At 54.0% G+C, this 25,935-nt stretch overlaps 1 protein-coding gene across 2 annotated transcripts in view; it reads left to right on the top strand.

The window, feature by feature from the left end:
• Positions 1 to 3,223: 3,223 nt before the first annotated feature.
• EPB41L4B (erythrocyte membrane protein band 4.1 like 4B) overlaps positions 3,224 to 25,935 on the top strand; it is a 146,522-nt gene continuing 123,810 nt past the window's right edge. For both annotated transcript variants that reach the window (XM_062207790.1, XM_062207789.1), the window contains exon 1: positions 3,224 to 3,532. In XM_062207790.1, coding sequence (XP_062063774.1) covers positions 3,224 to 3,532 — 309 coding nt within the window. The remainder of the gene's footprint in view (positions 3,533 to 25,935) is intronic.

Genomic DNA, 25,935 nt, shown 5'->3' on the forward strand with positions numbered 1-25,935 from the left:
GGCCCAACCCTGGCTGTTGTGGCCATTTGGGGAATGATCCAGTGAATGGAAGATCTCTCTATTACTCTGTCTTTCAAATCAATCCATCAGTCTTTTATTTTATTTTCCCCAGGCAGAGTGGACAGTGAGAGAGAGAGAGAGACAGGGAGAAAGGTCTTCCTTTTTGCCGTTGGTTCACCCTCCAATGGCCGCCGCAGCCGGCGCACCGCGCTGATCCGAAGGCAGGAGCCAGGTGCTTCTCCTGGTCTCCCATGCGGGTGCAGGGCCCAAGGACTTGGGCCATCCTCCACTGCACTCCCTGGCCACAGCAGAGAGCTGGCCTGGAAGAGGGGCAACCGGGCAGAATCCGGCGCCCCGACCAGAACTAGAACCCGGTGTGCCGGCGCCACAAGGCCGGAGGATTAGCCTGTTGAGCTACGGCGCCGGCCAGTCTTTTATTTTTTTAAGATTTATTTATTTATTTGACAGGTAGATTTTCAGACAGTGAGAGAGACAGAGAGAAAGGTCTTCCCTCCATTGGTTCACTCCCCAGTGGCTGCAACTGCTGGAGCTGCGCCGATCCGAAGCTAGGAGCCAGGTGCTTCCTCCTGGTCTTCCATGTGGGTGCAGGGCCCCAAGCACCTGGGCTATCCTCCACTGCTATCTCAGGCCACAGCAGAAAGCTGGACTGGAAGAGGAGCAACTGGGACTAAAACCGGTACCCACATGGGATGCCGGTGCTGCAGGAGAAGGATTAACATAGTGCGCCACGGCGCTGGCCCACAATCAATCAATCTTAAAAGAATACTGCATTTGTATTAGTTTCCTATTGCTGTTATTAAAAATCACCACAGACTTGGTGGCTTAAGACAACACAAATGCATTATTTTATTCTGGCACTCAGAAGTCTCCTCTGGATCTTATGGGTTCGAAATCCAAGGCTGCACTCCCTCTGAAATCTCCAGGAGGCACTGTTTTCCTTACCTTTTCCCATCCTCCAGCAGCCATCCTCAGCCCTTGGCTCCCACACCCATCACTCTGACTTCTGCTGCCATGGTCCCAGCCCCTTCTTTGATTCTGACCCTCCTTCCTTCTTTCCTCTTCTAATGACCCCTGGGGGTCTACTGGATTAATGCCAGGATAATCCACCCAGCTTGGTCGTCTTTACTCACTTAGCTCTGCAAAGTCTCCAGGTTCTGGGGTTGGGATGTACACACCTTGGAGGGGGGTACATTATTCAGTTTACCATAGCACTCCTGGATTATATGGTCGGAATGGGCTCTCCCGGGAACCACTGAGCAGAAGTGGTCACCACTTGCCCATGGCATCTGGTGTGTGGGAAGCAGGGTGGGTCAGAGTGCACTGTCCCATGGGAGACCACCCATAACGGGGACATTAACACTAGACAACCAGCCAGGGGACTGGCTGCTGCCACTCAGGAACTGGAGCCCTCCTGCGGGATAATCATGTCTCTATGCCGTAAACGCCACCCAAGTGAGTGGGATAAATAGAACCACCTGGCAGGGCTGGGGCAAGGATGAGTGATAGTGTCGTGAAAATGCCCAGGGACAGTGCCTGATCTGCAACAAGTCTACTTTGCAAAACCTCATGACCCCCTCCCTCCTCTTTCCTCCCCTTTTCTATAGGCACCGCCTTCCCCAGGCCTCTCAAAGACCCTCCTTTGCTTGCCAGTCACGCAGGGTTAGTGGTTAGAAGCCAAGACCCAGAGCCCAAGGAGCCCGTATTAACCATGCAACCCAGGGCTAGTCGCCTAAGCTCTCTAAGCTTCAGTTTCCTCCTCTGTACAATGGGGTGAGATCCTCTCCAACCAGGCTGCCTGTAGGATTAAGAGAGCCGATGAATGGAGAGGGCTTACCACGGTGCCTGGCGCAGGATTAAGAGCGCATGAAGAGCCCTGTTATTCTTCCCAAGAGGCCTGACCTCCTTTCAGCCACATGCCTCACCCGGCCACACTGGACAACCCGCTTCTCTCTGAGGCAGACCTGGGACCTGCAAGGCATCGCTTCCAAACAATTCCCTGTGCCCCAAACTCTCCGCGGGCCCCCTACATTCTCAGCGCCCCAGTTCTCTGCTTCCCCGTCGTTTGTTCAACCTTCTCTTGGTCTCTCAGTTGGAGTCACTTGCTCAGGCCCTTGCCCCATACAAGCAGGTGTTTTTCCTGCACAGTACGCTGGAAAAGTACTTCCTTTCCTTGCCAGGCCTAATTTCCTTATTTGGACAAGTCCACTGGACTGGACTGGCTAAAGGAGCTCTTCCAGTTCTGAGATCTTCAACGGGCACGACTTGCGGGTTACCTAGTGCACCCTCTCTTGCACAAGGGGAACTGAGCGCACTCTTTTTTTCCAGGAGGAGAAACTTAACGCCAAGCTTCCCTCCCAGGCCTCCAGGGCAAGGCTTTTGGAGGGCACATGGCGCTGTTTCCCTAACCGGGGGAAGGGGACTCTCGGGGCGTCTCCAGGGCTCGGGCCGCCGGAAACACGTGTGTACTCACCTACGTGGACATACGTGAGCACACCTACAGCAGCAGGGGGCGCTCGGGCCGGCAGGGGGCAGCACAGACCCGGCTTGCAATTACCCAGCGTAGCCCCGAGGGAGGAGGGCGTGCTGCAGTCCCGGCGGCGGCGGCGGCGGCGGCTGGAGGTGCAGCCTCCCAGGTGGGAGGCGGGGGCCGCGGGCTCAGAAAAAGGCGCCTTGGGAGCGGGCGCTCGGCGGGGCCTCTCCGGGCCCCGGGCGCGGCGCGGCGGGTGGGAGCGAGCGCGCCGGGAGCACGCAGGCGCCCTGCTCCGGCTGGCCCTCGGCCGGCGCGCGGCGCGGGAGCAGCCCGCAGCCCGCCCCCCGCGTCCCCCGCAGCCCCCGGGCTGCCCGAGGCCGGCCGTCGGGAGCGGCCCCTCCGAAGCCCGCGCAGGCCGCCGGCCCGGGAGAGCGGGCGGCGGCAGGAGCAACAGCTGCGGCGGCGGCCGGACGGCCCCGGGGCCGCCCCGAGCGCGTCCTCCCGCCCGCGGCCACCCGCGGCCGGCGCTGGCCCGGCCGGCGCGCCCCGCAGGCGGCCGGCGCGCGGCCTCGGCCTCCGCCTCGGCGGGAGCGAGCCCCGGGCCGCAGCCCGCGGGAGGCGGTGCTGGTGGCGCCGGCGGCCGCGGGCACTGACGGCGTCGCGGGACGCTCCCGGGCGGCGGCGCAGCGGGCGGCGCTGGGGGCGGAGGCAGGGGGCGCCCCCAGCCAGAGGATGCTGCGGTTCCTGCGCCGGACCTTTGGCCGCCGCTCCATGCAGCGCTACGCGCGCGGCGCGGCGGGGCGCGGGGCCGCCGGGCTGGGGGACGAGCGCGACGGGGGGTTCCGGGGGGGCCCGGCCGCCGCTGCCGCCGCCCCCTCGGTGCTGCCCGCCGCGCCCGGGGGCAGCGTGTTCCCGGCCGGCGGCGGGCCCCTGCTCACGGGCGGCGCGGCCGTGCACATCTCCGCCGCCGGCGCTGCTAAGGCCACCCTCTACTGCCGGGTCTTCCTGCTCGACGGGACCGAAGTGAGCGTGGACCTGCCGGTGAGTGACGGGGCCGACCCGGGGCACTGGCTTCCCGCGCCCCTCGGGGCAGCTCCCCTTGCGGCCCTCCGGAATCCCCTCCCCCATGGCGGTTTGGGCGCACTCCTGAGCCGCCTTCTCTCGCGGGCCACCAACCTCGGGCCTCATCGTTGGCCCCCGCCCCCCTGCTTGGCACCTGGCGCTTTTCCTGGCGCCCACCTAGTCTTTGCCGGCGCGCACAGCCCCCGCGTCCCGAGTCCCCGCCCCTTGGCACGGGTGGCCGGTGTTCCTGGCCGGTGTTGCCCGTCCACCCCCAGGATCTAGCGTGGGGGCCTTTTGGATGCTGGGTGGAAAAATCTCAGAGCCGTACAGGGCTGCCCCAGGGTGGCCGCCTAATCCCTCACACCCACCCCAAACTGGCCACCCGGTCTTGTCGAGACGCTGGACCCGGCAGGTGCTCCAAGTTTGGGAGAGCCTTAGAGACCCCCTTCTGCTCTGAGCTGTCCCCGACTCCCTTTCCCAGAGAGGCCCTCTCCCCGCCGCCTCGCCGGATTAGGGCGCCCCGGGAGCTAACTCTGGGACCTGGTCAACTTCGCGCTGGCAGAGCCTTGGCGGGGCCGCTGGGAGTCGGCCGCGGAGCTGGACTCCCCCGCTCCTTGGGGACAGCGTGCGTGGGGCCGGCGGGGCACCCCCGGGCGGCTGGCTGCGCGCGGGGCCCGCGTCCAGGCCGCCCGCCCACAGGTGGTTGCACCCCGCCCCGTTCCCGCAGCGAGCTAGGCCGGCGCGGCTGTCCCCGGCAGGGCGCTGGCTGCTGGAGTCTCTGTGGCCGAAGGGGCCAGATCAGATCCAATCAGAGTCACCCATTAACGGGGCGCCTGCCGTGTGCACCCGGCGCTGCGGCAGACGCTGCCTTCGGGAATCTTTGGGTGTGATGAGGACACGGCAGTAATTGGGCGTTAGATGGATGTTACAGATCATCTGGACGCTTGCAGCGGGAGAGGCGACGTGCCCAGACTTCCAGAGAAAGCTTTTAGGCCTTCCGGGGTGGTGGGGATTCTTTGGACTTTTCAAGAGGGCTAGGAAGGTGCCAGGGTCTCCCGTGGAAAAAAAATCACAACCCTCCCTGCCTGGGGTGAACCGCCTGTCTGTTTAGGCTTGATTTTGAGACTGTTTGCATTTCTGGCAGTTTTAATTTGTTGGGACCTTGTGCTCTCCAAGATTGTCATTTTTCATTTTGTTGTGAAAATACCCTTTTAGGGTCCTTTTTAATTTATGGCAAAGGAGACAGTGTTCCGGTGGGTGCTTTCAACTGTTGTCTTTAAAATAGCATTAAAATGTGACTGCTTCTCAGAAGGAGGCTCTGGGGCTTTTTCCCGGGCTGGGAGTGGAGGCCTGGAGAGCTGGCTGTGCTGGTGCGGGCAGCTGGCGCTGGGGAGGATGTGGCGTAGCTAGCAGCTGGGAGAGGAACGCTATCCTGGGGCATTTGGGCAGTGCTCCTTGCCCGTGGTTTTCTGACTGCTCCCCAGGGATAATTCGTTTATAAACGGTATTGCTCCTGGCAGGTGGGTGTTTCTGAGATGAACATGCCAGTGGAGTAAAAGGCTTGCCTGACGAATAGATCCAAACATACATACAGATGGCCAGGCCAGGCGGGGAAGGCTGGGTTGTCATGGATGGCCGGGGGCCTCCTGGGGCGCCGGGAGGAGACCCTGGGCTTCCTACAAGGTATCTTCCCTGATTTAGCAGAGAGCAAAGAATTCTCCCCGTCCAGGTTTATCTGGATGGCAGGTTCTGGATATAATTAGCACGTGAGTTAGTGAACTCCTTATTTTATTTAGGCACGCGCGCGCGCACACACACACACACACCAGCAAATGCTGGCTTTTGTCCTGTGAGCTCTCAGGGACGAAGGATGAAGAATGAGCAGCTAGCATGGCTCATCGATTGAAAGATTGATTGGCTATTGGAATGGCATCGCACGGTCTCCTGCACAGATCTCCTGGATCAGAGCTGCAGCTCCTGTAGTGAACTCTCAGAGTTGCAGGGTTAGCGCCAGGCGGCCGGCTCCCCGGTGGCTTTGTGCTGGTCCCCAGGCCCACCTCCCACTGGATCCAGTTTTCATGCTCTCCTTTTTTTGGTGTTTGGTCCCATGTGTCATTATTCTTTTCTGTGTGTTCCTGATCTACCACTTCCTGGCCTCTGCCATTGCTCGGCTCTGTGTTACACACATAGGATCTACCTGTGACCACTGTACCCACCCTGAGCTGCCTTCTCCCTATTTACATCTGTGGGCACCCAGGGACCTGGCCAAGCTAACTGTGGCCCCTTTGTCATGAAAACCCCCTGGGGGTGGGAGCCTTCACAGCTCCTTCGCCCACCATGCTGTAAGTGGTTATGTATTGTCATAAACCTTTTATTAGTTCTGTGGGAACACTTGTGTTCTGAAACCCACTAACAGCCTCAGTGTGACCTGGCTGTGGCTCTGCTGATCAGCTCAGGCTCCATGGATTGGGCATCTTTCATGTGCCCAGCACCAAGCTGGGTCTGGAGGCTCTTGGGAAACACGAGTGGCAACACATTTTTTTTTTTCTTCTTCTGAGTGATGCGTGAGGGAGAGGACAGGCACTCCCAGACTCGCGCGGGTGCAGATGGGATGGGGAGGCACTGGGCGACTTTCAGCAGTCTGATACTTGAGAACACAGGAGCTCAGACCCAAAGCCCGGTCTGTATGATGAAGGAGGAACCCACTGTTTATCCTCTTCAGAGGGCCCCCTCTGATGGGCGTGGGTCCCCCTTGTGCAGTGCAGGTTGAGTACCCAGCCAGTGGTTTTTCAGTCTCTGCTGCAGTGTGAGTTTTTAAAAGGATGTGTTTAAACACCCGTCTCTAAGCTGCACACTGAGGGCTTGCTCTGCAAACCAGCAGCTTCCAAGTAGCTTCCTCTTCTAGACAGAGTGCCACCTTCAAGCCACTCCTGCCTAGGAGGGCACCTCCCTCTCCTTAGCCCAGCCCTGCGTAGCTCTCAGGTGTGGTCTGGGCTGAGCAGGGCGGGACTCCCTCCCCTGGCCTGCCCTAGACGCTTTCCTTGTATTAATGCAGCCGAAGATCCCATTAGTGCGCTTGGCAGCAGCACCCACTGTTGACTCATATTAGCTCTCTGTTGACTAAATCCCTGGCATTGCTTTCGCTCGTGTGACTGCTGCTCTGTCCCGCCTCTCATGGCCCTGTGCACACAGCCTTCCAGCAGCTCTGGGTGGAAAGCTGTTAGGATGTGTGGCTGGCTGGTTAGCGCTGCTGCCGTGCCGTGGAGGGGATGGACGGCTCATGGGTCTGTGTGGCATTTGGTGCCGTTGGCTTTTGCTGTGTCTGGAACTCGGCATTGTCTCACTGGGACACAGGACAAACATGGAGAAATTCAGAGTTAGATCTGCATTTGCAGCTCACAGCCTGGCTGTGCAGCCTCGGGCAGTTCCAGCTCCCTGAGCACCAGTGGCTTGGACTGTAGAATGAGGAGACTGGGAGGATTTCATGATGGACAGGGTGTGAAGAGCCTCGGTGATCAGCAAGGTGCTGAAGGCAGCTAGTAGGCTGTAACCTTGCAAACTTCTCCCCTTCCTGTTTGGGCTGTGGAAAGAACTTAACAAAAATAATGGACATTTAAAAACAAAACAAAACAAAACAAACAAAACAAAAATGGTTGTGCCAGATAATTGGAAATTGGATATGGAAAGAGAGATTTTTTTCTTAACATTTATCCATTTTTCTAAATGATTAGATTATTTTTTCCTTTCCTTTTTTTTTTTTTTTAAAGTTACAGAGAGAGGTACAGATAGATAGAGGTCTTCCATCTGTTGGTTCACTCCCCAGATGGCTGCAACGGCTGGAGCTGTGCCGATCCGAAGCCAGGAACCAGGAGCTTCTTCTGGTCTCCTACATGGGTGCAGGGGCCCAGGCCATCCTGCACTGCCTTCCCACGCCATAGCAGAAAGCTGGATTGGAAGAGGAGTAGCTGAGACTAGAACTGGCACCCATGTGGGAAACCGGCGTTTCAGGCCAGGGCTTTAACCTGCTGCGCTACAGCACTGGCCCCTATCCATTTATTTGAAAGTCAGAGCCGCAGCAAGAGAGGGAGACACTGAGAGAGATCTTCATCTGCTGATTCACTCCCCAGATGGAAGCAATGATAGGGCTGGGCCCGGTTGAAGCCAGGAGCGAGAAACCCCATCTGTGTCTCCCACAGCATATTAGCAGGGAGCTGGATCGGAAGTGGAGCAGCTGGGACGGGAACTGGTGCCCATATGGGATGCCACTGCTGCAGGTAGCGGCTTAACTCCCTGTGCCATGGCACTGGCCCCACAAGGGATCTTTTTAATTTCACTCTGAGAGCTGGCGCCGTGGCTCAACAGGCTAATCCTCCGCCTTGCGGCGCCGGCACACCGGGTTCTAGTCCCGGTTAGGGCACCAGATTCTATCCCGCTTGCCCCTCTTCCAGGCCAGCTCTCTGCTATGGCCTGGGAAGGCAGTGGAGGATGGCTCAAGTGCTTGGGCCCTGCACCCGCATGGGAGACCAGGAGAAGCACCTGGCTCCTGGCTTCAGATCAGCATGATGCACCGGCCGCAGCGGCCATTGGAGGGTGAACCAATGGAAAAGGAAGACCTTTCTCTCTGTCTCTCTCTCTCTCACTATCCACTCTGCCTGTCCAAAAAAAAAAAAAAAAAAAAAAAAAATTCACTCTGAGAAAAGAAAGCAGTCCTTCCCCTCTCCCCCCGAATATTAAGAGCAATTCAGGTTCTTTATTTTTATAGGACTGGAACCTGTGATCCATCAGAGCACAATGTGGCAGGGCTTCAGGGTCGTGTGCCTAGTTTTAGCCTTGAGACAAACCCCAAGGCACCATATCGCCTGCCCATCGTCCAGATGAGAAACTGAGGCCTGTGGATGTGCACATCTCTGTGGTCACTGAGTGAAAGGGTTGGGATGGGCTCCTTGACTTTGGGAACCCTGAAGGCGTGCAGTGTAGGGCCAACAGGAGGAGGGAAGGCTGCACCAGGTCCTCACCCAGGATCACGGAAAGGCAGCTGGTTTTCCCAAACAGTGAGGAGCTCTAGCAAAATGATTCTCTTCAGTGTATGCAGGGTTTGTCTGGGGTGGCTTTTTTGTTTCTCCAGTTACAATTCTAGAGCCCACCCCGAGAATTTCTGATTGTGTAGTTCAGGAAGCCGGACCTTTAACAAGTACTGCAGGTGACTCTCATGGGGGTGGGGGCATCCCTTGTCCTTGTTCTCGGCTTCAGGAAGACACAAGCGGCCCCAGCAGGAGCAGAGGGTGGCACCTCTTGTCCACCCTCTGCCGAGGCTCTGGCCGCCACAGGCACCTTGCCTGACCCGAGGTCTCTGCTTTATCTGCCGTGCAGGGTAGGTGTGGGCTAAAGGTGGCCCAGTAGTGCTTACTCACTCCCTGCCCATCTCACACCCTGAGTGGCACTGCAGGGAGCCGTGGGTGTCTCCTCGAGGGTCAGGAGTTCCTGCCGCTTTTCTAACTGCTTCTTTGTCTTCAAAGGAGGGCTGAGGTGGGGAGCAGAGAGATAGAAGCTGAGCTCCCTTCCCAAATGGGATGTGACAGAAGCCAGATCTCCAACTCTGCTCCACCCTTGCTGGCTTGTCAGGGTTCATAGGGGAAGGAGAGGTTGGTCTGCCAGGGGGAGGGGTGTGCCCAGCCTCCCCAGTGCCAGTAACAGAAGCGTACGCTGGCACAGATATTAACTTGCTAAGCACTCTCACGTGCATGGTCTCATTGAGTTCCATGCCTCGCACACTGCAGGGGATGAAGGTGCAGGGCTGTTCAGTTCTGTCTGTGAAATTCTTGCCTGGGGACTTAGAAAACCTCACCTGGGAACCACTGAAACCCTCCACCTCCCCCATGTGTCTTCCAAACACCTGTTCCACCCTTGCCCTGTTTGAGTCCCCTTGGCTACATGTGGGCTGTTTCTCCCACCACTTCTCTGCCCACTCCGCTTGGCGCCCTCTCCTCGGTGGGGACCCGCAGTCCCGTTGCCCTCTCGAGCCTGAGCCAGGGCCAGCTGCGATTCATCTTGGTGTGTTTGTCACGTTGGCACTGCGTCCCTCCCCCACTGGTTCCACATGTGGAATACACTCACTGCAGAGTGCTGGGAAAACAGAGAGGGAAGAGGTGTTTAAGCTGCAGCTAAAATTTCATCCATGGCCACAAGTCACAGTGGGGTGGGCATCCATGTGTTCTTTTTGCTCCTGTGTGCGGATGTGTGTGTCCAGCAGTGGACTCGCGTAGGTCAATGGAAGTCTGTCTCCCACTGGTTCAGCACAGTGGAATAGAGATGCTAGATCCAAAGTTTGTGTCTCCTTAGGCAGGACTAGCAAACCTTTTTTTTTTCTGCCAGGGACCATTTGGCTATTTATAGCATCGTTCGTGGGCCATACAGAATCATCAACTTTAAAATTAGCCTGCTGTAGATGCATTGAATTTTGAGTCCCGCCTGCGGCTGCCTTGGCAAAACCACACCAGATGAATTCAGGGAGGCTGTACACGGCGTGCGGGCCAGACGTTGCCTGCCCCTGCCTTTGAGTGAGGCCCTTGGCCCTCTTGTTTTCATGCTCCTGGGGACCATTAGCTGGGGTAAGTGGGCACCCAATGCAGCTGGCTGTCTCACCTGCCTGTTGCCACCTATTCCTGCTCGGAAGAGAAGCAAGCTCCCGATCCCTGAGCATCTCTCTCCCTGGTCACCTCTTGTTGGCAGGTTGAAGGCCTTGTTGGTGTGGCCTCAGAGTCCCCTCAAAGGTACAGTCCCACTGTCTTGCCTGCCCAGGGATGCCCATGACTGCCATCCGCCAGAGCTGATCTGGCGGAGTTATGCCCAAGCCTCGCTGTGACCCTGGTGTCCCCCGATCTCACTCCTGCACCCTCCATGACTGCTTGCTAGAGCTGGTTCTGCCTCAGTTGTCCCACTTGATTTCTGTGTCTGGTGCATTTTTAATTGTTTTCCAAACTGTTTTTGTCCACAGCCTGTTTTCTTGAGTCAGCAAAGGCTGACACTGCATTAAGCATTGGGAGGGATGGAGGCTAGAGAAGACAGTTCTAGCCCAGCAGGGCAGGCAGTATAAACAGATACTAGGAACCCACCATCAGGTAGTGCACTGAGCCACTGAAGCATGCGGTGGCATTGGAGAAGGCTTGGGATCCCACTGAAATTGCCCCCAAAAGATGCATGGGAGGCCAGCATCGCGGCTCAATAGGCCAATCCTCCGCCTGCGATACCGGCACCCCAGGTTCTAGTCCCGGTTGGGGCACCGGATCCTGTCCCAGTTGCTCCTCTTCCAGTCCAGCTCTCTGCTGTGGCCCGGGAGTGCAGTGGAGGATGGCCCAAGTGCTTGGGCCCTGCACCTGCATGGGAGACCAGGAGAAGCACCTGGCTCCTGGCTTCAGATCTGCGCGGTGCGCCAGCCACAGTGGCCATAAGGGGGGGGTGAACCAACAGAAAAGGAAGACCTTTCTCTCTGTCTCTCTCTCTTACTGTCCACTCTGCCTGTCAAAAAAAAAAAAAAAAAAAAAGATGCTTGGGAGTTCAGTTGTTAAATTTCACTAAAAGATATCTGGGCAGCGGAAACAGCAGGTGCAAATGCATCATGGGGCAGGGAGCCAGAAAACCCCACTCCTTGAGGTGGAGGAGGATTAAGAGCTCTGGCTGTGGCCATGGATCTTACAGGAGTGAGTGAGGAACCTTTGAAGTGCAGATGAGTGGAACGAGCTGAGAATACAGGCGTCTGCTCACTGCGAGCCTGGTACTGTGCTAAGTGCGTCTGTGATGACCGTGTTAAATCCTCACAAATTTTGGGCTGGTTTCACTGTGTAGAGGAGAGAATCGGGGCTTAGCAGACAGGTTCAGAAACTTGCCCAGAGCCGCAGAGCTAGGAGGGTGGACTCCGGCTTCCAGGTGGGGCAGTTGGTCTGGAGGACGCTTGAGGCCCCGGAAGACCTCTGGCAGACAGTAGAGCTGGACACAGGAGAAGGAGGAGAGCTCTGAGCTTGCCTGGGGGTCCTGCAGTGGAGGGGGACCCCTGCGCCTCCAAAGATTTCCTCCTTTGTAGGGCATTTGGGATTCCCAGAGTTTGGATTCGCATCTTTAGTCACATTGCTTAAATGTAGTTTCTTGTGGTATGTTCTGGCTTGATGGCCAGACTTCTGTACTTCTACCAAGTGTCTAATAGAACAAGATTACATGGATCTCAGAGAAGAGCTCTTTCCTTATTCCCATCTGGCTGCATAGCAACTGCTTGGTTTACATTGTACCTTTCAGTTTCTGTGCTCTTGCTTATGTGTGTATGAGCATGGTGTAGCTTCTTCTTCTTTTTTTTTTTTTAAAAAAAGTCATGTTCTGGGCCTGGCATGGTGGCATAGCAGGTAAAGCTGCTGCCTGCAATGCTGGCATCCATGTGGGCACCGATTTGAGTCCCAGCTGCACCACTTCTGATCCAGCTCTCTGCTGTGCAGTAAAAGATGGCCCAAATCCTAGGGCCCCTGCACCCGCGTGGGAGACCCAGAAGAAGCTCCTGGCTTTAGCACAGCTCCGGCTGTTGCAGCCATCTGGGGAGTGAATCAGCGGATGGAAAACCTCTCTGTCTCTCTTTCTGTCTCTCTCTCTTTCTCCCCTTCTCTCTGTGTGTAACTCTTTCAGGTAAATAAATAAATCTTTAAAAAAAGAAAAAAAGTCATATTCTTCCTCCCCATCCAAGCTTCCTGACATACTTCTCATGGCCTGAGTACCCTTTGGTGCTTGCTCTGGATTGCTGACATTCAGCCCCCTTGCTTGTGTGTCTCTGTCTCTCTGGGCTGGTGGCTGATCTGCAGATTCACCTGGGAATGTCAGCCTTTCCATCGCCTTCACAGATGGTCTCTGAGAGCAGGTGGCTAGGGACTGCTCAGCGAGAAAGTGTGGTTAGAGCCAGATGGAAGCTAGGTTTCCTAACTCATTTTCCAGTATCCATCCTCTTGCCTGGCATATTTCCTTTAGCGGAGTATCTTCAGGTTCAACTCTGTTGTAGCAAGTGTCAGAGCTGCATTCCCTTGGAAGGGTGAGTAGTGTCCCATTGTCTGCATGCCGGGGATCTGCAGAAGGTTCCCGGAAAATTGTACGATGAAAAAAACTGCATGGATTTCAATTTCTTTTGCACCAAAATAAACTTATATCTTAATTCTATTTTTTTCATGAGCTTCCTGAGGTTCTGCCGTATATCATTTTTGTTTGTTTGTTTTTTTAGCCGCTGTGGGTCGTCATGTAAGTCAGTACCTTCTTAGCCCAGCCCTTGTGCTTGCATCCCTGCCGGCAGAGACTTGGCCGTCCTCAGCCCTTGCCCCAGGGTCTTATTCTGGGAATTCTGGTGCCTCTTCCCCTGGGACTCTTGCTTCGTGCCTCCCACCCCCCCTCAAGGTAGTCTGGTCCTGAGTTTGGGGACGTGAAGCACACGAGTTCCTTTCTTCCCCTTACCTTTTTGTCTGAGCTGTTCAGTGCTGGCAGGTTCTCTGTCCAGCACATTCTTTAAGGTTTTTAGTGGTGAGATAGAAGTACGAAAGATGGTCTATAGCATGAGTCATTTAAAGAAAAATAATAGAGTGAACCTCCTTGCACCCACCCCCTAGCTCAAGAGCAGAGACCATCCCCAGTGCTCCTCCTGGTCACACCTACCTCCTGCCTGAAGGTTTTCTTCCATCCCTTCCTTTTTTTCATAGCTCTTCCACGTGAGTGCAGGCTAGGTTGTTAGGTTTGCATGCCCGTGAGCTTTATGTACATGGGTTTTGCATCCGACATTGTATCCGTGAGACCTATCCCTGTCAGTGAGATCAGTGCTGCTTCTTCCTGACCTTTGGTTAGTCCGTGGCACGAATATACCGCCTCTGTGGCGTTTGCCATGTTTCCATTTCCGGGCTGCTGTTTTGCCTTCTGGAATTGGGGCAGCAGTGCACAGGTGCACACAGGTAGCTCTCCTGCTCCAGTCTCCTGGAGTCAGTGGCCTTCAGTTTTCCGGTTATTGACGGGGTTGAGTGTCTTGTGTGTGTTTGCTACCTATGCATCTCCTTCTGGGATACTTTGTGGTTTTTACCGGGCTTTGGTGGTGCTGTGTATTTCTCCCTGTTTCCTGCTCGGTGGCCCCTGGCTCTCTGAGGTGGTCCACCGTGTCCCTCTTCCTCTTCTGAGGTCATCGCAGTGGACTGAGAGAGGACGCTTCAAGCCTCACATCAACACACTCCTGACTTCACTGAATCAGTGTTGATGTCTGGACTTCTTCGCTGTGAGCCGAAATCAGTTGCGGCTGCTGGCTTTTGGTGATCAGTTGCAGGGTCTAACAATATTCACTTTAGTTCTGCCTGTTTGAGAGGAAGAAGGGGAGGGGGTGGGGAAAGGAAAGAATGAATATGGTCCCTTGTGCTGGTAGACCCCTCATATGGCTGTAGTGGCTGGAACTTGGTTGGGTTGAAGCCAGGAACTCAATCCAGGTCCCCCACATTGCTTACCAGAACCCAGTTATCGAACCATTACTGCTGCCTCCCAGGGTCTGCATTGGCAGGAAACTGGAACCAGGAGCTGGAGCTGGGACTGCAACCCAGGTTCGTCCCAGCATGGGGCATGGGTGTCTTAACCACTAGGCTACACAACTGCTCCATGCCAACTTTTCTTTTTTTTAAGTTTTCATTATGCAGATTTCTAAACATATTCAAAAGTAGAACTCATCATGGAGCTTTACTAATAAGCGGTCATTCTCATTACACTTAGAGCCTCACCTCTCCCCTCCCCAGTTATTTTAAGACAAATTCACAACCTATAATTCCAAACATGTGCTTTGGTATGTATTGCTAAAAGAAAAGGACTGTGTTTTTAAAAATATATCCATAGCACTATTAAATGCCTAGGAATAATTACCGGTTATTCTTGGTTGTCAGATATTTCCAGCAAGGTCCTTCCATGGCATTTGGCTGCTCTTTTCTCTAAGGCTCTTCACCTAGAGTCACCTTGCTCCATCCTGTCCTCCAGTTTGTTTTATTTTTCTTTTGGTGAACACTTATCCATAGAGGAAGTTGGCAGCTGGGTCATTTGTTCCATGTCTAATTCCTGGATTCTGCAGATTGCATTTTTTTTTTTTTTTATTGATAAGCAGAGTTAGACAATGAGAGAGACAGAGAGAAAGGTTTTCCTTCCGTTGGTTCCCCCTTATGGCTGCTGTGGCCGGCGTGCTGCGCTGATCCGAAGCCAGGAGCCAGGTGCTTCCTCCTGGTCTCCCATGCGGGTGCAGGGCCCAAGCACTTGGGCCATCCTCCACTGTCCTCCTGGGCCACAGCAGAGAGCTGGACTGGAAGAGGAGCAACTGGGACAGAACCGGTGCCCCGACCGGGACTAGAACCTGGGGTGCCTGCGCCGCAGGCGGAGGATTAGCCTAGTGAGCCGGTTGCATTCTTAACATGTGCCCTGAGGTACAGTAGGCCCAGGGAACTGGCCTTATTTAAAATACCTGCCCCAGGACACCCAGAGATCAGTGGGGTTGAGTGGAGATGTTTACAGCTAATGTGAGATGTGCCTAGAGGAAGGCTAAGGGGGTGGGGGCGGGGGCCACTTACTCAGGATGAGCAACAAGGGGAAACTCCAGCAGCCTTCCTGGAGGTGGATTAGCGAGGGCAAAGGCCCTGAAGCCTGAATGTCCTGTCCGGGATCTGTGCTTCCAGGAGCCCTCAGAAATCGCAGCTCTGAAAAAGCTTGGGTTCCTTGTCTTGGAAAGTTGTCTGTGGACTTGATGAGAAAGTGCCTTTCCTCCTCTCCCCCCTCCCCCTCCTCCCGTGTTCTCTTTCTTCTGCATCTACTTGCCCCTGGGTTTGAGTGCCTCCCTTGACCTTGCACTGTTTCCCTCTGACTCTTCCCATCCCCAATCTCCTGGCTGGAGATGCTGGCAGATGTCGTGGGGAATACAGAATGGGTGGGTGCTCCGGAGAGAGGGGGCTGGGCCTGACTGTGGGGCCGTGGGAACCACTGGCACGTACCCCTGAGGGAGACTTCCTGATCCCAAACCCCGGTTCTGGGGTGGAAGCCCTGTCGTGGCTGCCTTGGCACACTGGCTGCTGCTCACCTGTGGCTAATGAGCAGTAATGAGGGTGTAATACTCGCTGCTTCCCACATGCAGCCCTCCTGGCTCCTACAAGTGACTTGCAGGGAGCCTGTCCGCCTCTCCAAGACTCTGCTCCTTCTTCCCCAGCGGTCAGGGCTCTCCCACAGCACATGGGGTGAGGGTGGGGTGTTCTCTTGCTCTCTGCCCAGGTGATGGATGTGGGCTCCATCCAGGAAAGCCTGGTAAGCTGTAAAGGCCTAGGAGGGTTAGTGATTAACCCACAGTGCATGCTCAGTTGCCTGTCCGTGGCTTCTCACCGAGACCGCAGTCTTTTTATTGCTCCTGTTCGCTGGGACCTGTGACCCAGGGCCCGAGCCACCTGCTCAGTCAGTTGCAATCTGCACTGGGTGGTGTGGTGGCTGCTTTGATGTCAGGAAAGTGGCTGGTCAGAGTCCAGGGAGGGGCCAGGCTGGCTTGGAGCTGGTGCCAATCACATACATGAGCCAGCAGTGGCAGACCACTGGGCTGCTCCAGGGTGAAAGCAGAGAAGGAAGAGCTGGGGTGTGGGACCCTGTGTTGGGAGAGTGGGGAGTTCCGGGGCAGGAGTGCTCCCATGATGTTCAGAAGCTGTGGGGTTGACTTTGCTTTCATGTCCAGAGCTATTGAGCTTTATTCTAAACGCGTGGAGAAGTTTCTCAATAAAGAGGCTCCAGAAGAGTGTGCAAAGTGTACGTGCTGTCTTTGAAAAGAAATAGAAGGATTGGGCGCGCTAGAATGCCCTGGGCCGCATCCTTTTCCTCCTGAACTCCCTGCGAGGCTGGGCTCTTCCACGCGTGGGGTTCTCTGGGTAGCCGCCATTCGTCTAAGCGGCCCAGGAGATCTGTTTCCTTTCAGCTCTCTGGTTTACGTGTTGAGAAAAACCGTACAGCGGTGGTATTTAGACCCTGGGTAGGCTGTAGGAATAGGGAATGGTTGGAAGACGCCCATTTAGGATGCGGTGAGGAATTGTTCCTGGGGGACTTAGCGCATTGCTCCCTCTTAAAAAGGAGAATGGGAGCTGGTGTTGTGGCACCACCACTTGCGTGTGGGTTGCGGTCCCAGCTGCTCTGCCTCCCATCCAGCCCCCTGCTAATGTACCTGTGTGTCCTCATATCAGTTCTGTGTAGTGCTCTGGTCCTCACAGTGTCATGGCTACACTCGCTGGCCCTACTGCGGCTGCTAATGTGTTACACCAGTGACTTTTAACACCAGCCAGTCACCTGGGGAGCTTTGCAATGGCCAGTTTCAGATATGCACCCTAGACAGCCACCACCAGGGTTCCTGGGCTTGGGAGGCAGGACCCAGTCATCAGAATACTTTAGATCTCCCTAGGAGGTTCCAGGGGACAGCCAGGTTTGAGAGCTGATGTGTGGCATGGCCACATCCCTTACGGTTGCAGGCTGTCTTGGGTTTAGATCACACTTCTACCTTGCCTCGTTTTAGTTCATCTTTATGATGCCTCTTTGAGAGAATTGGGGATACTCCAATTTTACAGAAAGCTCAGCAGTAAGATTTGGGGCTGGTATCCCACAGCTAATCAATGACAGAACCAGGCGGAACATCGTTTTTGAGTTCGGGGTCCACTTCTCCACACCGTCTGGCAGCTCCTCCCACACCTTCACTCCTTGCCGTGAGCCGTGGCTGGCACAGGTCCTCTTCTTATTGGCTGAATCTTAGGTCTTGAGGGCCTGGTCCTCCTTCAGAGCCCACCTCAGAGGATACGCGGTTTAGGAAGATTGTCCCAGACCATCCCCACTCACCCTGCGCTTGCCGTCGGCTTGGAAACTTACCTGACAGTGACACTTTGTCCATTCACAATGTTGTGCAGCCATCGTTGCTGTCTAGCTCCAGCAGGGAAGCCCCTGCCCACTCAGCAACTCAGCAGTCATCCTCAGTGAGCACCCCTGTCTCTTCTTTTTTTTTTTTTTTTGACAGGCAGAGTGGACAGTGAGAGAGAGACAGAGAGAAAGGTCTTCCTTTTTGCCGTTGGTTCACCCTCCAATGGCCGCCGCGGTAGGCGTGCTGCGGCCGGCACACCGCGCTGATCCGATGGCAGGAGCCAGGTGCTGATCCTGGTCTCCCATGGGATGCAGGGCCCAAGGACTTGGGCCATCCTCCACTGCACTCCCGGGCCACAGCAGAGAGCTGGCCTGGAAGAGGGGCAACCGGGACAGGATCGGTGCCCCGACCAGGACTAGAACCCGGTGTGCCGGCACCGCTAGGCGGAGGATTAGCCTAGTGAGCCGCTGCACCGGCCCCCTGTCTCTTCTTACCTGTGCATTTGCTGACCTTGTGTATTTTATTTAAGTGGAGTCATGCAGTTCAGGTTTCTTTTACTTAAGGTAATGTTTCAAGGTACATTCACCACTCACCACTGTTTAGAGCCCTGTATGTGACTTAAGCCTTGGACCCTTCACAACCAGTGAACTCGAGAGTTCCTGTTAGGATCCTCATTGTGCAGATGAGATGGCAGCACAGAGAGGTTAAGTAACTGCTGGTGGACTCACAGCACTGTCCTGTTGCTGGCTGCTAATGGCCTTAACTCTTAAGAGACTGGCACTATTAACCCAATCTGTGAAACTGGATTTGGAGGACAGAGATGAAACTTTAAGAATTAGGCTATAGCATTTGAACAACATAGAATACAGCTCTCAAGACAGAAGCGATCAGAGGTGCCCCTCAAGGAAATGTAGAACAGAATTACTGGGGTGGATTTGGCAGTTGAAGTTCTTGGCTTGAGGTTGGCATCTTGGCTCAGGGGGGTTAAGCCACCAACTCTGACGCTGGCATCCCTTATCAGAGCACTGGTTCAAGTCCTCGTTGCTCTGCTTTCCATCCAGCTCCCTGCTAATGCTCCTGGGAAAGCAGAAAAAGATGAACCAGGTGCTTGGGCCCCTGCCACCCATGTAGGAGACCTGAATAGAGTTTTAGGTTCCTGGTTTCAGCCTGGTCCAGCCCTGACTGCGGCCATTTGGGGGAGTGAACCAGCAGATGGAAGATTTCTCTTTCTCTCTTTCAGCCTTTCAGATAAATAAAATCTTTTTTAAAAAAAGATTTATTTAGTATTTATTTGAAAGAGCGAGAAAGAGAGCGAGAGTGAGAGAGAGAGAGAGAGAGATCCTCCATCAGTTGGTTCACTCCCCAAATGGCTGCAGTGGCCGGAGCTGGGCAGGTCCAAAGCCAGGAGCCTGGAGTCTACTCCGGGTCTCCACTTGGGTACAGGGGCCCAAGCACCTGGACCATCCTGTGCTGCTTTCCTGGTACATTAGCAGGAAGCTGGATTGGAAGTGGAGCAGCTGGGACTTGAACTGGCACCCATAGGGGAAGCCAGCGGCTTCATCTGCCACACCACAGCGCCAGCCCCCAAATAAATCTTTTTTAAAAAAACGTTCTGGGCTTAATTGGAATGGACAGATATTGTTATAGATTTCCTGCAAACATTGAATGTGGGGCATAGTACTGTATAGCTAGTATCAGAAGCCAACTGAGATGTTGAGGGCTGAGTCTCAAGGACTCTTGACAGGCGAGGAAGCCCGGGGAAAGGGTTTCTTAGCGTGTGCTGGACAGAGTCTGAGCACTTGGTGAGTTTACTCAGTGAATTCTCACAGAGGCTGTGCAGGGTCACTGCTGCCCTGCCCTATCTTAGAGGATACGCAGGTGCAGCACAGTGGAACGTCTCATCATTCAAATGTGGTATACCCAGCACGAAGTCTGGCTGTAGTGGCCAGGTGCTTTATCTTTTTTTTTTTCCCTTAAAAAAATCTTAGAGGGAAGGCAAGTGTTTGGCGTAGCACTTGGGGCACCTGTGTCCCCCTCAGACTGCCTGGGTTCCGGTCGCATCTCTGGCTCCCAGTCCCAGCTTTCTGCAAATGCCGACGCTGGGAAGTGGCAGGGATGGCTCAAGCAGTTGGTTTCCTGCCACCGACATGGAAAGCTTGGACCGAGTCCCTGGTTTCCAGCTTCAGCCCCAACCCAGCCTTTGCAGACATTTGGGGAATGAACCACCAGATGGGAGCTCACTCTGTGTCTCTCTGCCTCGCCAATAAAATAAATTTTTTTTTAAAAATCCTGGTTTTGTTTATAACGTCCAAATGAGGCAGTATGGGTAAAACTGCCTAGTTACTTGAATAGGAGGAGAAAAAGAGAAAAGAATAATGGGAAAATATTGATTTTTTGTGAGGTTATCCTGCATATTACTTCTGTGCTTTTTTATAAAAAGTAATATGTGCTGTTTTATGATTTTTAGGCACTGCTGATTAAAGAAATTAAAAATCATATACGATACTTCTACCAGGAGAGCATCACCTTCTTAGCACTTTGATATATATCCTTGCTACCTTTTTTTTTTTTAAATTTTTGACAGGCAGAGTGGACAGTGATAGAGAGAGAGACAGAGAGAAAGGTCTTCCTTTGCCGTTGGTTCACCCTCCAATGGCCGCCGCGGCCGGCACGCTGCGGCCAGCGCACCACGCTGATCCGAAGGCAGGAGCCAGGTGCTTATCCTGGTCTCCCATGGGATGCAGGGCCCAAGGACTTGGGCCATCCTCCACTGCACTCCTGGGCCATAGCAGAGAGCTGGCCTGGAAGAGGGGCAACCGGGGCAGAATCCGGTGCCCCGACCAGGACTAGAACCCGGTGTGCCAGCGCCGCAAGGAGGATTAGCCTGTTGAGTGACGGCGCCGGCCATTGCTACCTTTTTTTCTAAGTGAAAACCTTTTTTCTCCAACAAACATGTGGTCATACTATGTACATTCTTTTTTAGTAAATTGTGCTAAAATATGCACTTAATCTTCATACCTTGCTTCCTCTTACATTTAAATAAAACCTTAAGGTGATCTGGCCCTCATTACCGGAATGAGAAAATCTTTATCTCGGCAGGTACACCCAGGTACAGAAGGATCCCAAACGACTGCTGCACGAGAAGCCACGTTACTGGGCATTTGTGACGTAGTAAGACGTAGGTTGGCCAGCAGGTTCTAAGGTCCTGCTGAGGGCATTGGATTTTCATCTGTGTCCCCAGCCCTCTGATAATCCTCTGAGGGCAGTGGGGCAGGCACCGTCCTTCCCATTGGCTGATGGGGGGAGCTGTGAAGGGCTGCACTGTGTCTCTCTCTCCCTCAAGTTTGTATGCTGAAGTCTTAACCCCCAGGACAGCAGTCCGCCTTAGCCCAGGGTGTACATGGCAGGATCCCCAGTGGGTTTCTACAACCTTATAAGGTACAGAAGCCTATACATATAAGGGTATTTGAAGAAGTTATAAAAATTTAGTTCAGAGATAATTTATTTTGCATTTCCCATGAACTTTTTTTTTTTTTTTTTTTTTTTTTGACAGGCAGAGTGGACAGTGAGAGAGAGACAGAGAGAAAGGTCTTCCTTTGCCGTTGGTTCACCCTCCAATGGCCGCCGTGGCTGGCGCGCTGCGGCCGGCGCACCGCGCTGATCCAATGGCAGGAGCCAGGTGCCTATCCTGGTCTCCCATGGGGTGCAGGGCCCAAGCACTTGAGCCATCCTCCACTGCACTCCCTGGGCACAGCAGAGAGCTGGCCTGGAAGAGGGGCAGCCGGGACAGAATCCGGTGCCCCGACCGGGACTAGAACCCGGTGTGCCGCAAGGCGGAGGATTAGCCTAGTGAGCCGCGGCGCCGGCCTCCCATGAACTTTTAGAAGCCCTCTCATATGCATGGATTTCAGAATGTTTTGCACCAAAATAAGCTTATCTTACTTCCATTTCTGTGAAATCCCATTATATGACTGTTCCCTCCTATGATACACCTATGATAAAGCTTAACTTATGATTAGGTGCTATAAGAGATTAACAGCAATGAATAGTAGTGAAGCAGAACAGTAGTGATAATGTGTAATGATCAAAGTTGTGTGTGTGTGATCTCTGAGAATCTTACTGTGCTGATGGCTGCCCACCCTTACTGTGATGACGTCAGTGATGGACTGTGCATGACGGACACCCTGGATAAGTGTAGGGCCTGGGGGAGGACATGCTGTGCCTCAAAGTGTGTTGGAGGCTAAGGTGTATAAATAGGTAATTTAAAAAGGGGGTCCTTTGGGTGAGACCCTAATCTAATGTGTTGAAATATTTTAAAAATTATTTTATTTGAAGACAGAGAAGGCGATGGAGATGGAGATCTTTATCTCCATCTCCATCTGCTGGTTCATTCCCCAGATGCCTGCGATAACTATGGCTGTGCCAGGCTGAAGCCCGGAGCTGGGAGTTCTATGTGGGTCTCTCACATGCATGGCAGGGAACCTGACCACTTGAGTTATCAGCTGCTGCCTCCCAGGGCGCACGTTCACAGGAAGCTGGAATTGGAAGTAGTGCCTGGACTTAAACTCAGATACTATTATACAGGATGCGGATTCCCAAGTGACCTCTTAACCCTGGTGCCAAAATGCCTGCCCCAGCCCTGATCTGAAGGAGCTGGTGACCTTGGAAGAGGATCCTAAGACACGGACAGACCCGGAGGAAGATCACATGAGAGAGGATGGCTGCGAGCCAGCCAAGGAGAGGGGCCTGGAGAGAAACCAGCCCTGTCCACACCTTGAGCTCAACCTCTTGATCGAGGCCGTACATCTCTACTGTTCTAGCCACCCAGCCCATGGGACTATGTCACAGCAGCCCCGGCAAAGGGAGGCAGCAGCCGACATGGAAAGAATCGTGTTTGCTCTTGATTCTGCTTCTCCAATCAGTGATGTGCCAGGCACAATGGCCTGGGCACTGTCATAGCAGGCAGATGAAGCTGCGTGGGGGTTTGTCGGGGAGAAGAAGTGGATTTTGATTGGGGATGGCTTCTGGGAGGTGAAGTTGAGCTCATTCTGACCCTGAGGGCTGGAGGATTGCAGCCCAGGTGGAAGAAAAGTCAGCAGCCTTTCTGAGGAGGGCACGTGGAGAGGTGTTTGGACAACAGTCTGTGGCTCACAGGAAGCGGAAGCAGGGAGGTGAGAGGGCGGGCCAAGGCCACAAATATTTGTGAGCTGCTGCAAGGTGGGCAGACACATTGAGAGGCGGCTCGCTGAACCCCAGTCTGGGCCAGTGTGGTGCTGGGCATCAACAGGAAGGGCGGGGCGGGACTGGAGGACTTGGGACCCAGTGGATTTGGTGGTTGGAGTTAGAGATGGGGTTGATGGAGAAGCTGGGAAGTGGCCCCTGTGATTTGTGCATAGCAGGTGGTTAAGACTGAGAGCCCTGGGGTGGAGCAGCTATAGGGAGGGGCCCTAACACTGTGTTCACTGGGCCCTGAGTCTAAAGTTTGCAAACAGAAGACTTTTTTTATTTTCTGAGAGGGACCTCCTCCCCCCAAATGGTATAAGTTTCAGTATGCCACAAAGCCTGGGTTTATTCCTGGTTGTGTATGTTTTTATGATTAACTTAGTTTTCGCTTTATTTGAAAGGTAGAAAGAAGGAGGGAGAGAGAGAAAAGGAGGGGGAGGGAGAGAAAGAGAAAGATCTCATTTGCTGGTTCACTCCCTAAATGCCTGCAACAGCCAGGGCTGGGCCAGATGGAAGCAAGAACCCAGAACTCCATCCAGGATGGTCTCCCACATAGGTGGCAAGGATCCAGGTACTCGGGCCCTCACCTGCTGCCTCCCGAGTACACATTAGCAGGAGGCCAGAATGGGGAGCAGAGCAGCTGGGACTTGAAGCTGCTTGTGTTTTACAGATCAGTGCATCACGAGGGACAGCAGGTCAGAAGCCTGGAGAGAATCCTGTAAGGGTTTGAGTGGGGTTCTCCTCCAACAGGGCCAGCGTGGGAGAGTGATGTTGAGAGCGGGGTCACCGCGGCTGGTGTTGGTAGGACACCTGTGCTTTGCGTGCTCAGGCTCCCTGCATTACTTGGACTGTCAGCTCACAGAGTACCTGAGCCTGGGAGTTAGTGTGTCTGCCACCAGGTAGTACAGGTGAGAAAAGGGAGCCAGCTCTTAACCATCTGCTCCGTTGCCTCAAACCCAGAGTTGACATCTTCAAGTGAGACAGGCATTTGTTGAAGGCACAGAACCAAGCCATAGGCCGGGTGGGTACAAGATGGCACCCCTGTCCCTGTGTCATGTGAGACTGTGTGTCTGTGTTTGCAGAGGTCTCTGTGGACTTACAGGCCTTTACCCAGGTTTCCTGCTTAGGAAGGAGGAGCCAGGACAGGTGACGATATCATCATTGTCATCATTGTGCCCGTCTTGCTTCTTGGAGGATACCGAAAGTCAGCCCTTGTGGGTCAGCGCCATGGGGTGGTGGATGCTGCACATCTGGGGTGCAGCAGCTGGTGTCTCTGACACGGGTCCGAGGAAGAATGCAGGAGCTGAGCAGGCACCGAACGTCACAGCTCTGGATTCCAGTTGGGGGTATTTTTATCTGAAACATCTATCTCAGAGATTTAGAGTTTGTGCACGTAAGACGGCATGGAAGGGTGAGGTAGATGTGTCTGTACCAGATTGGCCCCTGTGGGATTTTGAAGCTCACCCTTCTTCTGCCTTTACCTGTATTATGCTGATTGAAATTAACCTTCCCCCAGAGACAGACCATCTGTGTGGTTCTGTTTATTTGCAGCTGTAGACCTGGCCAAAACGAATCTGCAGAGAAAAACACATCAGAGCGGCTGTGGCCTTGGGGGCTGGGAAGGCTGGGATTGACCAGGAAGTTTCTGGGGAGAGGGTGTGTGCTGCGTGATGCAGGGCCTTTGTCAAAATGGAATGGCTGGGGTGTGTGCTTCTCCACGTGAGTGCAGTTTAACCATGACTGTTAAGCAGTTCACATAGGGCTGGGGTGAGAGATGGGAAGAGGAAGAGATGGCCCTATATATGGATCCTTGGTAAAGCTGAGTGGCAGGCAGGTGTTGCCGGTACTGTTCTGTTTACTTCGTGCTTCCTTGCCATTGTTCCCAAGGAAAAGCTGCTTAAAGAGAGCAGCAGTTGCCAGGCAGTCTCTGGGGAAGTCTGTGTGCCGTCTCCTGGGGAGAGTGCAGGATGCCAGGCAGTGGAGCTGGGTCTCTCTCTCTCTCTCTCTGGCCTTGCTCCTGTCTGCCTGTTTGGTGACCGTGAACTTTGGTTCCCTCCCACTGGCACCTGCCACTACCCCAAGAACAGACCCTCCCCTTCCACGTTGACTTTGACCGCCCACTCCACCCACCTTGTCTCTTCTTATCTTTGGCTCCTCCCTCCTTCTGTGATTGTTTCTCTACTGTGGGTACACCCACAAAAAGTGAATTCCCTGGGTCTCATTTCCCTTCCTCTTAGCATTGTAAAGTGGCACCTTTGTGCTGAGACACGCTCTGCTCTGTGGCTGGAGGAGCGCCATCCCCAGGCAGCCGTAAAAAATACACACACTGCATGATTGCAGTGACAGGGGCTTCCAAGCAGGCAGCTGGGTCTGTGCTACCCCCGTGGGAAGGGAGGGAAGGGTGAAGATCATGGAGAGGTGCACAGGAGCTGCAGGTGGAGGCTGGGAAAGTTCTGTTTTATTGACCTGGGTGGTGGTTGCCAGCTATGTTCACTTTTGCCAGTTTCTTGAGTTGTGCACCTGTGACCTATGTACTTTTGTCACATAAACTAGAGGTCTGTACAGGGTTTCTAAAAATTGTTCCACTTGATAGCAACCATTCGTATTTGTAGATTTCCTTGGAAGGTGGGATGGTACAATCTGAATTCCCACAGAGCAGCAGTTGGCCAGACCTGTGCTGGGAAGGCCTGGCCCCGGTTCCTCGTGACCCCCTGCCTGTGTAGCATGCTGCAATTCCTCACCCTGTTACCCGTGTGCCTCCTGCTTTTATATTCTCTGGGTGTTTTATGTTCTCTGGCTTAGTGGCAGCCTGGTAGGAAAACCTGTTGGCATGGATTTGAAAATCCTGGGGCAACTGGGGCCCTGCCCTGTCGCCTGCTACTGCCCCTGTCCGTGTGAGGCCATTCCAAGTGAATTAGTTCTGCCTAAACTGGGGAAAATTAGGGTTAGTTTATGACTAACCTGTAGCAGCTAAAGGTGGTGAGCTGTTACTATATTTGTACCAAGGTATTTAGTTCTGTAAATAATTTCCTATTTGTGTGTTCTATTTTAAAGTAATGTTTCATAATAGTCCTAGTTAATGCTTGTACCTTGCTTGGCATTCACTTGCTTTTACAAATGCATATATGATCGGGAAATTTCTTTTCTTAGTCAATGCATAGGAAAGGACTAATTTTTTGTGTAAGGAAGTTACGGTCAAGATTTTTTCTCATGGGGCGGGGTTTGGTCCAGTTGTTAAGACACCATTTGGAACATCTGCATC

Source organism: Lepus europaeus, chromosome 12, assembly GCF_033115175.1.
Source record: "Lepus europaeus isolate LE1 chromosome 12, mLepTim1.pri, whole genome shotgun sequence".
Lineage (NCBI taxonomy): Eukaryota > Metazoa > Chordata > Mammalia > Lagomorpha > Leporidae > Lepus > Lepus europaeus.